A 12,610-nucleotide genomic window follows, 5' to 3' on the forward strand; every position below is an offset into this window, starting at 1 on the left:
CCAATTTAGCAGAGAGAACAGGAAAAGTTGCAGAAACTTGAAGGCTTACAAGACAGGTCCTTAAGAGAATTAGTGCAAGTAGCTGACAAGGTATAACATAACCAAGGGTCAGAAGAAGAAATCTAAGTATTATATTTCAGGATTACAACATCTGGTGGAACAAATTGTTCACAACTGAGTGCCTTGCCAAAAGGTAAATGCTTGCAGAAGCAAAACTGCCCTGGGTAAGAGACTCCAAGGAGATAGATGGAGAACCTACTGTGAAGTGGACTTCACTGAAGTAAAACCAGGCAAGAACGGCTGTAAGTACCTTCTAGTGTTTGTAGATACTTTTTCAGGATGGGTACAAGCTTTCCCCACTAAGAAGGAGACGACCTACTTAGTTGCTAAGAATATACTGGAAGAGATCCTTCCTCGGTTTGGAGTACCCAAGGTGATAGGAGGTCAGACCTACCTTAAGGTCGGCCCTACCTTAGTTGCCAAGGAAAGTCAGGGAGTGTCCAGGAAGGTCTATTGGAAATTACATTGTATCTATAGACCTCAAAGATCAGGGCAGGTAGAAAGAATGAATAGAACTCTAAAGGAGACATTGACTAAGTTGACCATGTAGACTGGAGCAGACTGGGTGGTGTTCCTTCTCCTAGCCCTGTTTAGGGTCAGAAATACCACTTCCCATTTCAGTTTGACACCCTTTGAAATCCTGTATAGGACCCCAGAACCCCTAACTCTACTGAAGGACATTATAGAGCCAACCTTCCATAGTAATAATGATTTATATGCTAGGTTAAAAGGTCTACAGGTGGTGCTGAAAAAAGTATGGTTCCAGTTGGCTGCTGCCCACGAACCCCACATGCCTGAGGCATCACATCCATTTCAGATTGGAGTCTTAGTCTACGTGAGATGACATCATGGCCAGACCCTTGAGCCCCGGTGAAAAGGACCCTACTTAGTACTGTTAAAGTGGACAAAATCACTCACATGTGAAGCCTGTCCCCTCAACAGAAACCAAAGTTCCAGAGGACAACCTGACCTAGAAGGCCCAGACTACAGGGAACCCTCTGAAACTAAAAATCACCAGGAAGCCTAAAGATGCAAGTCCTTCTCCAGATATGGTGCCTTAACATCCTCCTCTAGTGTTTTACCAGCCCAAGTCCCCACCAGCCACATAACCTAACTTGGCAAGTAATAAATGAGGTGGGAGACACTATTTAGAGCTTATCCAAGGTCACCACTCCATCTACCTGGTAGCCTGTCCTTTCCACTGACATCTTTAAGATGGCTATAGGAGCCCCTCATGGTTGTGGCCTGGGGCGGTATTCTGATACTCAGAAGGCACCTTCAACAATTCTCTGTATGTAGACAGCATCAGAAAGACCCCTGGGGAAGTTGCTCTACCCGATCTGATAGAAGCATGCTCCAAACCCACCCCTTCTATGTCTGTCTCAGGTTCCACCAGAGGCTGTCCCTCAATCCAAAGTGCGGAGGTATGGCCCACTTCTTCTGCAAGAACTGGGGTTGTGAGGCTTCAGATGAGGCCTACTGGAACCCCACCTCAAGCTGGGATTATTATTAAAGTAAAAGCCAATTATACCCTAGAGCCCTACGTGCCTGGTGCCATCTGCTCTGTATTACTTTCACCAGGGAAGCAAGCTCTAGAATAGACAAAAGGATAGACTTGGGGTCTTAGGCTTTACAAAGAATGATGTGATAAGGGATTGTTATTCACTATCAAATTAATAATAGAGATCCCCTACACTCCTTTAGGCCCCAACGAAGTCTTGGTGCTATTTAAAATAAACCCTAGACCATCACCATTGCCCCATTTACATGGTACTGAGACTTCTTTGAAGAGAGTCACTGAGACTGATCTCCTCAACCTGACCCATCTAGTTCAAGAGGCTTTCAGAGTTACTAATATAACTAACCATGAAGGCACTAAATCATGTTGGCTCTGTTATGATGTGGCACCCTCTTACTATGAATGCATGACATTTATAAAGGCAACCAATCACTATGACGAAGCCACAACATGCCGGTGGAAACAACAGAGCACTAGGCTCACCTTACCAGTGGTCAAGGACTATGTGTAGTAACAGTTCACCCAGCTGCCCCATCTGCAAATAACCACCTATGTAATAAAACCATGTCCAATATTCAAAAGGATGGACCATCTAGAGACTGCCATATCCAGGGATCCATCTGATAATCAGCCTGCAAAGCTGACACCACTGCATATACTAGCAAGATTCTGCTGAAAGGACCCTGATATAGCTGTCTCTTGTGAGACTATGCCAGGGCTTAGCAAACACAGAAGTGGATGCTCACAGTCAGCTATTGGCTGGATCACAGGGCCCCCAATGGAGGAGCTAGAGAAAGTACCCAAGGAGCTAAAGGGATCTGCAACCCTATAGGTGGAACAACAATATGAACTAACCAGTACCCCCGGAGCTCCTGTCTCTAGCTGCACATGTATCAAAAGATGGCCTAGTCATCCATCAGTGGACCCATTGGTCGTGCAATCTTTATATGCCCCAGTACAGTGGAATGCCAGGGCCAAGTAGTGAGAATGGGTGGGTAGGGGAGTGTGGGGGAGGGTATGAGGGACTTTTGGTGTAGCATTGGAAATGTAAATGTGGAAAATACCTAGTAAAAAAATTAAAAAATAAAATAAAAGTAAATACTTTAAGAATAGAAAAAAAAAAAAAAGAAGTAATCCTTTGTCCTGCTCCTTTCCGGGACAAATACTCCTCCTTCCTTCCTTCCTTCCTTCTTTCCTTCCTTCCTCCTCCATCTTTTTCTCTTATCCCTGCCCCTTGTTTCTCTGGGATAAATTCATCTTTGGGCTGAGAACTTAATGCTGAGGATCCTGAGCTGTTACTTTCCCTATCATAGAGGAATGGTACAGGATGGAAAGATGAAATGCAGAAAATATATTAAGTGTAAAACTGGGTGATAACAAGCCAGATCCTGTTTGAATTTCAGGACAAGAGGCTAGAAGCCTACTTAACACATCAAAGTAGACCTGGCCTATAGGTTCTCCCAGAATTCTTCAGTCCCTACCCATTAATGGGTATGGCTGGCACACCCCACCCTCTATTTTGAACTCTTTTGCCTAGGTGTTAGGCTTGCTCTTCCCCCAGAAGCTCACATATGAAATACACACACATGAAATAAACACAAACACACACATCAGACATTTTGGTTACCCATTCTTTTTTTTTTTTTTTTTTTTTTTGTATTTTTTGTGTCTTTGTCCTCTTGGCTGCTGTACTTGGTTCCTCTCCCACTCTTCCCCTTTCTCTTTCTCCCACATGGCTCAGGGTCATGACTACTCTGAACTCTCCAGATGTCCCTGCCTCTGGCTATGTGCTCCCTTTTATCTTCAATAAACTTTCTTGTTCACCATACCTAGGAGCAGGTATTCCCTTTTTGTTTCTTATTTTCTTCATTCACCTGGTGTCCAAAACTGGTAGTGGCTCCACCCATCAAATTTGATTCTGGAGTCTACCTCTTCAGCTGCTTTTTCCCTCCACCTTATCTAACTCCATCTCTCCTCACCTACGCAGCAAGTGTCCTCTCTCCCTTTTATACTCTTTTTGGCTGCCCACTTCATAAGCACCTCTCATTCACCTGGCTATGGGCATATCTCTACTATATTCTTTGAGACTCATCACCTGGGCAATTCTACTTACTAAGACAATTGCACCTGTCCAGTTGTTTTCTCTACCTGCTCTGTCCTCTTTGTCTCTCATGCTCTACTGGCTGTTATTACAAATGTCCCTGCTTTGTCTACTTTCCTTATGAAAGCCACACAGGTGTACCAGGAAGCTACCTCATACCCTATCAGGTTCCCATCATCTGTAAAAGGGTGCTTTTCTTCTGTGCTTTGGGACATTTCTCCCTGACAAATCTCTCTGGGACCCAAAGATAGAAACAGAGAATTTATTCTTACAGGCTATCCCCTGTAACTTGAGAGGCAGAGGCAGGTGGATCTCTTAGTTCAAGGGCAGCCTGGTCTACAGAAGTTCTAGGACAGCCAAGAGTACATAGAGAAACCCAGTCTCCAAAAAGAAACAAACAATCAAGCAAACAAAATAAAACAATAACAACAATGACAAAATAAATGAAAACCCAAACAAACTACAAGTTGTTCCTGATCTCTAACATGTATACTATGCCTCACATACACACACACACACATGCACAAATATATTTTTCAAAAAATGACACACTTTCTTCCCATTAACTGTTGTTATTGCTTGGTATCAAATACAATAAACACTTATTAACAGGAAAATAATTTTATTTTATTTCTGTATGTTACTCTCAAGTACACATTGACAATATTACTTCTTTTAAGCATGTTGTTTTATTTCATAATGTGTAAAAGAAAAGATGGAATAGTTAACAGGCAATTTCAAATTAATTTCCTTTAAGACTTTGTATTTTTTATAAAGTTTTGGCTAGAACAAGTCTTCTATCTTTGGTAATCATTAAAACAAAATCAAACAATACTTTTATAGTAAATATATCACTTTACCAGTAAATATATTTTCTTTACCAAACTTTTAATTACTTTTCAAAAATCTAATATACTAAGATATACTAAAATAAAACAATTAAGTGTAACTATAAGAAATACAAAGTTTAAAAAGTGCTATTTTAAGTTTATTTAAACTCTTATAGTTAAGATTTTCACCCAAATGTATACTTTTATGTTACTTCAGGAAACAGCAAAATGAACAGATTCTTAGCTATAAAGAACAGAGTTTTACAGAACACTACACTGAATAGTAACTAAATTCTGAAGAGGATAAACAAAGGTGTTAGAAGGTAGGGTTGGTTCCAGTCTGGCCTTTGCTTAGCAATAACCTAATTCTTATGTAGCTAAATAATTTTAGCAGTGAACTTAAATCTAGCATATTGCAGAAGATGTCAAGCATCAATTACTTAAGAGTTCTAATCCTATGAATATATCAGTTAATAATAAGTATCACTGGCACAAAAATAAAAGTAGCAGCAGAAACAGAATATGAAGTACCATAAGAGCCAAAGGTGCTGCTTATCAAATAGGAAAGTTCTTCCCACATACCAGTAGCTTAGTAAAGGAATAAAAGAAATGTTTTCTTCAAAATTTATAATAGTCAAATCCAATAAGCTGGATTCATTTAATATGTAATACAAGTACATTAATTAATTACAAGTAATTAATGTAATTTAATGCCTTAAATTGTTATTTCTCAAAAATGAAAATAACCATTTTTTATTTTCTAGTGAATACCAATATATATGCTATCAAAGGAAAAAAGCTAAGAAAAATAAAAGACTGGCTGAAATTGCCCATTCTATATTCTTAGAGAACTTACTAAGTTTGTAAAATGTCGTAACTGCTTCTATGTTTTTCTGTCCATTAAAGAGAAGATTCAAAGAAAAATAAAGTCCTGTGTTACAGCTTTCCAAAAAAATTCAAGTACAAAGCTGAAATTGTATTAAAATATTCTATCTATAAAAAAACTTTACCTTCTGTTTTTCAACTATTAAGGTCAAGGAGAATACCATTATTTTTACTCTTTCTAATTCTCCACTTGAGTTTTAGCTATTCTGAATACTAAGTATACAAACTATATTATATATCTTTGGGTTTTTTGAGGCTATTGTAAATTAAATAATTTCATTAAAAATTTGTTATTTTAAGGAAGGGACAGATATACCTAAAATTTAAACTGCATTTCAATGCCAAACTTATAAAGTACATTTTAGTCACAATGGACTTCTACAAATCTGCAAAACTTAATCTATATTAGTTCTTGTTTATAGAACAAAACTTCAAGACAAACAACAAGTCATAACAAAACAAGAAAAAACAAATATTTTCATTAAGATTTTCAAAATGTGTTATATAGGAGGAAAAAAAATACTACAAGCCAAATGAAAATGATGACTAAACAAAAATGAAAACTAAGCCCAAATCCAGTCAATATCTTGTAATCAGCAGTGGTAGACACTCAAATAAGAGTTGCATTGTCAAAACTCTAAATATATTAAGACTAGGAAATTATTTCCCTATTTTCACAGTGAGACACATCAAAAAAAACCTCTCATTTATGTTAGCAATGTATATATTTTGTATCAATGCTACTTCTCATGTTACTTATATTACTTTCTTTTTTTTTTTTTTGTAAGAAAAATACCACCAAGATGAGTAAGGTATGGTAGCTAGGCTTCTGAGACTAAAAACTCAATACAAGAATAGGGATTGTGTTGTTAAAATTTCTCTCACTTTGTCAGTCTGTAAAGGATATATAGAATACCCTATTTAATAAAACATAAAGTCAAATCGAAGCAATATCATATTTATATTCACTTGACAAATTCATGACATTGAATGTGAACAAGGATGCCTACTTTTAAAATGAATTTCCTGCCTGAATGCCAATGTCCCCATACGTTAGGATTACACACTTAGGCCAGGCCAACTTCTTTATGATGTCGCATTATGTGTTGATTCTTTTCCGAGGGTCTCCGGAATCCTTTCTTGCAGAAGTCACAGCGGTGAGGATAGTCTTTCGTATGAATGGAGATAACATGGCGCTTAAAACCTGAGGCATCTTTGGTGCTATATTCACAGTACTCACACTGATAGACTTTTCGGCTACTGTGGGTCTTCATATGCGTTTGAAGCTCACACTGTTGTTGAAATTCCTTTTTACATCTCTTACACTTGAATGGAACATTCTTTGTGTGAGCTGAGAGAATATGGTGACTAAGCAGAAATGGATCTGGACTCTTAAAGTCACAGTGTCTACATTGGTGCATTTTTTTACTTTTATGGGTAGCCACATGCTTCTTGAGTTCTGAAGGCCTATGAAATCCTTTGCTGCACATGTCACATTTATGAGGATACGCCTTTGTGTGAACGGAAATTATGTGTCGCTTTAAATCACTTGAGTTTGAACTCTTATGGTTGCAATGTGAACATTGATGTGTTCTGCTTTCTTGGTGCAGAACGGCATGTTGCTGAGCCTCTTTGGTATCTGAGAAAGTCAGGAGACAGATGCCACACTTCAGTGGTATCTCTTTACTATGCTTAGATTTTATATGAGTTTTCAAGTTGGAAGAGTCTGCAGACTTGTACTCACAATACTGACATTCATAGGGCTTCTCTCCTGTGTGAACTCGTATGTGCTTTTTGAGTGCTGATGGGTGACGGAAACCTTTACCACATTCTCCACAAATGTGAGGAAATTTCTTCCTGTGGACCACCAAAAGGTGGTGATTCAATAATGTCTGTTCAGCTGTTTCATAGTCACAGAACTTACACTTACATGTTTTGTTGACTCCTTTTTCTGTATGCATTGTCCCAGCATGAGAAAGATTCTTCCTACAGTCATCACATTCGGTGGTCTTTTCTGTCTTAATGGTTAGCTTGTGGCTCTCCATGTGATTATGTAAGCTTATCTTCTTGTTGGTACTGTAATCACACTCAGTACAGTGATATTTTTTATTAGCAAGGTATTCAGGATGGTTTTTTATGTGTCTTTTCAAAAACCTTTTGGTCTTAAATTTTTTCCCACAAAACATGCAAGGATAGACACGTAAAGTTTGTCCATCAGGAGCAACAAATATTGCTAAGAAGGGAACAAAACAGGAAAAAAATTAAACTACATACCTTTTTGTTTCTTCACTAAGTTTAAAGTACATTTCTAAACTTTATCAGTTTTTAACATTCTTTTAACTGATTTTCAACATATATAATGTAATCATAAGAAAAGAACCTGATCCACTATGCTTGGATTACTTTCATTCCTTCCACTTAAAAAAAATCAATGAAGCTTTATCACATTAGAGGCCTATAGAAAAATAATTTTCAAATAAAGCTAAATACTTAATTAGGTTCACTATAACCTGAACCCCAAACTTTTAGTAATCTCTGACATATTCCAACAGTGCTTATAAAAATGGAATACACATAGCTATATTCTTCCTAAACACACATCTTAAAATGAATTCAACAAAGAGTCACATCTTGTTAACAAACTGCTCTCCTGTCTCTCTAAGATATGTTTGTTTAAATGCTATGTTTAGAGGCCCATAATTTCAAGTATTGAGGGAAGAGGCAAAAGGACCACAAATTCATTGCCAGCCTGACCTGCAAAGGAGAGATATGTCTTCAAAACATAGAAAATAAAGAAAAGAGTGATTGTTTTAGCTTCACATTAAGCAAACTAATAGTCAAGTATGAGGGCTCATAACAATAATCACACCTTGAGGAAGCTGGGTTGCTACAAGTTTTAAGTTAGTCTTGGCTAAAATATGAGATCCCATTAAAAAAAGGATAACATTAATGGCTTTATTTTTTGTTTAAACAAAACAACCAGGAAGTTAAGTAATTTTTCCTTAATATTTGATCTACAGTCTGTTTGTTGTTTTCCAAAGCAAGCTATTCATGACTATCAGTGAATGAAAACTTGAATTTTCAAATTCAATGCACAAAAGCTACCAGGTGGTGATTAGTCAAAACAAAACAAAACAAAACAAAACCCAAAACAAAAAAAAACAAACAAAAAAAAAACATTATACTCATGTCAACATGCAACAGCATTTCCTCATATAATTTTAGAACACTGTACACAATAGAATTATTTCTTCCTTACCTGACTGGTACTGTTTGGATTCAGGTCTTTTTTTCTTTTTTGATTTTTGTTTTGGTACTCTGTCAAGGCCACCAGATTCATCATGGTGTAACATAGCACTGGCAGTGGCATTCTGCACTTCAATTTCATCAGAATTATTATCTAACAATGTACACCAAAAACATGATAAAATAGTACAGAATATTAGGAAGTATTTATTGAGTACTACAACAGTGAAAAGTAAGATCCGATTAATAATGTCAGAAACACCTTTTTTAATGAAATGGAATTAAGAATACATTTAGTTGGTAGTTCGCCAAAACTGTAAAGTTAGATGCCAATACAAAAGAAAGCAAATTCCAGGTACAAAGTATGTGTAATTTTAATTAGGAAAAAGTTAAAGAAAATTTGAATTATATATTCTTAGTTCCCTATTTTTTTAATCACTTACTGAATTTAAAATAAGATCTTAAGATCTCAGAAACCATTTCTTTGTAAATGGGTAAGAGGCTGGAAAGACAGCTTACTTAGGTGAGAAAGTACTTGTGTGAGGCTTTGGGTTTGAAACTGATACCATGTTTTTGGCTTTTTTTTTTTTTTCTTTTTTAAGGCTGAATATAGAGGTACATTTTGTAATCCCAGTACTGGAAAAGCAGGGACAAGTGGATTCCTGGCCAGCTAGCCTACTGAGCTTCAGGTCTCAAAAAACAAGGTAGATTTTATCTCCTGAGAAACAATACAAAAGGCTGTCGTTGGTCTCCATTGTGAAGCAGTTTCTATTTTACAGAGAAGTTTGCTAAACAATGGTATGTTTTAAACAGAGGCAAAGCTTTCTAGACTGAGGTAAAGTTCTTGAAGCTCAGTACACAAAGCAAAAGCTTCAGGAAGTCCCTGAAACTGATTGTTCACACTGTGTCCCTTTTGCCTTAATCATATTTAATTAAGCAGTAGGAAAGGTAGAAAGAACTGTCAGATAGGCTAAGTGACCCTGAAGAAGTTCAGAACAGGTGTGCTACCTGGAAGTGAGAAATACTGCCTACAACAGTCTTCAGCTTGTCAAAATGTTTACACAGGTTTCCAGATTTCATTTGCCATGTTGAGATAGGTTCTAGCAAAGCAGTTTGCTGTCTTTGGATCATTTCTCTTCCTGTAAGTAACCCAGGATTCCTAAAAATAGCTTCAATAAACTGAAGGGCTCACAAATTTGGACATCAACAATATTCATATTTTGGTTTCTGTCATTGTTTCTCTATCTGGAATGATTAGACATGTCTTAACATCTGTCCTGGACTAATGCTACACAACTGGCTCTACATACATGAGCCCATCCATGCATCCACATTCATACACATCCTCATGTACTCCATACCTCCAACAAGAATAACTAAATAAGTATTAAATTTTCACGCTGTTACTTACCATAAGCTGCTGTCCATGCAATAGGTAGGAAAGCTGCTTTTATTTCACTGACATCCATCTGTTGCTCATGCTCAGGAGTATCTGCAGCTGTGCCACCAGCATCTTCATCTCCTACAATTACTTCTATAGAAAACTCATTTATTTTGCCATATCTATATACAAATTATCCTTTTTGTGACTATGTTTAGTATAATATCAGCAAAAATAAATTACTTCCAAAAATTATAGTATTCAATGAAAATGGAGTACATTCCACATTTTATACCCAATAATTTATCTTTATTTGTGATTTCAAGGAAAAATCTTACCTAATAATCCTAGGCTATTCTGAAATTCAATTTACCACAAAATTTCCCTATTTCAGTCTTTCAAGTGCTAGGATTAAAAGTGTATGCTATCAAGAAATCATCCATCCTGACCAAGTAGGTTTTATTCCAGGGATGCAGGGATGGTTTAATATACGAAAATCCATCAATGTAATCCATTATATAAACAAACTCAAAGACAAAAACCACATGATCATCTCGTTAGATGCAGAAAAAGCATTTGACAAGATCCAACACCCATTCATGATAAAAGTTTTGGAAAGATCAGGAATTCAAGGCCCATACCTAAACATAATAAAAGCAATCTACAGCAAACCAGTAGCCAACATCAAAGTAAATGGAGAGAAGCTGGAAGCAATCCCACTAAAATCAGGGACTAGACAAGGCTGCCCACTTTCTCCCTACCTTTTCAACATAGTACTTGAAGTATTAGCCAGAGCAATTCGACAACAAAAGGAGATCAAGGGGATACAAATTGGAAAAGAGGAAGTCAAAATATCACTTTTTGCAGATGATATGATAGTATATATAAGTGACCCTAAAAATTCCACCAGAGAACTCCTAAACCTGATAAACAGCTTTGGTGAAGTAGCTGGATATAAAATTAACTCAAACAAGTCAATGGCCTTTCTCTACACAAAGAATAAACAGGCTGAGAAAGAAATTAGGGAAACAACACCGTTCTCAATAGTCACAAATAATATAAAATATCTCGGCGTGACTCTAACTAAGGAAGTAAAAGATCTGTATGATAAAAACTTCAAGTCTCTGAAGAAAGAAATTAAAGAAGATCTCAGAAGATGGAAAGATCTCCCATGCTCATGGATTGGCAGGATCAACATTGTAAAAATGGCTATCTTGCCAAAAGCAATCTACAGATTCAATGCAATCCCCATCAAAATTCCAACTCAATTCTTCAACGAATTAGAAGGAGCAATTTGCAAATTCATCTGGAATAACAAAAAACCTAGGATAGCAAAAACTCTTCTCAAGGATAAAAGAACCTCTGGTGGAATCACCATGCCTGACCTAAAGCTTTACTACAGGGCAATTGTGATAAAAACTGCATGGTACTGGTATAGAGACAGACAAGTAGACCAATGGAATAGAATTAAAGACCCAGAAATGAACCCACACACCTATGGTCACTTGATCTTCGACAAGAGAGCTAAAACCATCCAGTGGAAGAAAGACAGCATTTTCAACAATTGGTGCTGGCACAACTGGTTGTTATCATGTAGAAGAATGCGAATCGATCCATACTTATCTCCTTGTACTAAGGTCAAATCTAAGTGGATCAAGGAACTTCACATAAAACCAGAGACACTGAAACTTATAGAGGAGAAAGTGGGGAAAAGCCTTGAAGATATGGGTACAGGGGAAAGATTCCTGAACAGAACAGCAATGGCTTGCTCTGTAAGATCGAGAATTGACAAATGGGACCTAATGAAACTCCAAAGTTTCTGCAAGGCAAAAGACACCGTCAATAGGACAAAAAGACCACCAACAGATTGGGAAAGGATCTTTACCTATCCTAAATCAGATAGGGGACTAATATCCAACATATATAAAGAACTCAAGAAGGTGGACTTCAGAAAATCAAATAACCCCATTAAAAAATGGGGCTCAGAACTGAACAAAGAATTCTCACCTGAGGAATACCGAATGGCAGAGAAGCACCTGAAAAAATGCTCAACATCCTTAATCATCAGGGAAATGCAAATCAAAACAACCCTGAGATTCCACCTCACACCAGTCAGAATGGCTAAGATCGAAAATTCAGGTGACAGCAGATGCTGGCGTGGATGTGGAGAAAGAGGAACACTCCTCCATTGTTGGTGGGATTGCAGGCTTGTACAACCACTCTGGAGATCAGTCTGGCGGTTCCTCAGAAAACTGGATATAGTACTACCGGAGGATCCAGCAATACCTCTCCTGGGCATATATCCAGAAGATGCCCCAACTGGTAAGAAGGACACATGCTCCACTATGTTCATAGCAGCCTTATTTATAATAGCCAGAAGCTGGAAGGAACCCAGATGCCCCTCAACAGAGGAATGGATACAGAAGATGTGGTACATCTACACAATGGAGTACTACTCAGCTATTAAAAAGAATGAATTTATGAAATTCCTGGCCAAATGGATGGACCTGGAGGGCATCATCCTGAGTGAGGTAACACATTCACAAAGGAACTCACACAATATGTACTCACTGATAAGTGGATATTAG

At 37.4% G+C, this 12,610-nt stretch overlaps 1 protein-coding gene across 2 annotated transcripts in view; it reads right to left on the minus strand.

The window, feature by feature from the left end:
* Nucleotides 1–6,338: 6,338 nt before the first annotated feature.
* Zfy2 (zinc finger protein 2, Y-linked) overlaps nucleotides 6,339–12,610 on the minus strand; it is a 64,235-nt gene continuing 57,963 nt past the window's right edge. The window contains exons 7-9 of one of the 2 annotated variants that reach the window (NM_009571.2): nucleotides 10,053–10,175; nucleotides 8,655–8,795; nucleotides 6,339–7,628 (exon numbers count right to left, since the gene is read on the minus strand). In NM_009571.2, the coding sequence (NP_033597.2) occupies nucleotides 6,463–7,628; nucleotides 8,655–8,795; nucleotides 10,053–10,175 (1,430 nt within the window). In that variant the 3' untranslated portion in view covers nucleotides 6,339–6,462. Of the gene's footprint in view, nucleotides 7,629–8,654; nucleotides 8,796–10,052; nucleotides 10,205–12,610 lie in introns of both variants that reach the window. The other variant, XM_017318690.2, reaches the window with a different exon arrangement.

Source organism: Mus musculus, chromosome Y (genome assembly GCF_000001635.26).
Source record: "Mus musculus strain C57BL/6J chromosome Y, GRCm38.p6 C57BL/6J".
Lineage (NCBI taxonomy): Eukaryota > Metazoa > Chordata > Mammalia > Rodentia > Muridae > Mus > Mus musculus.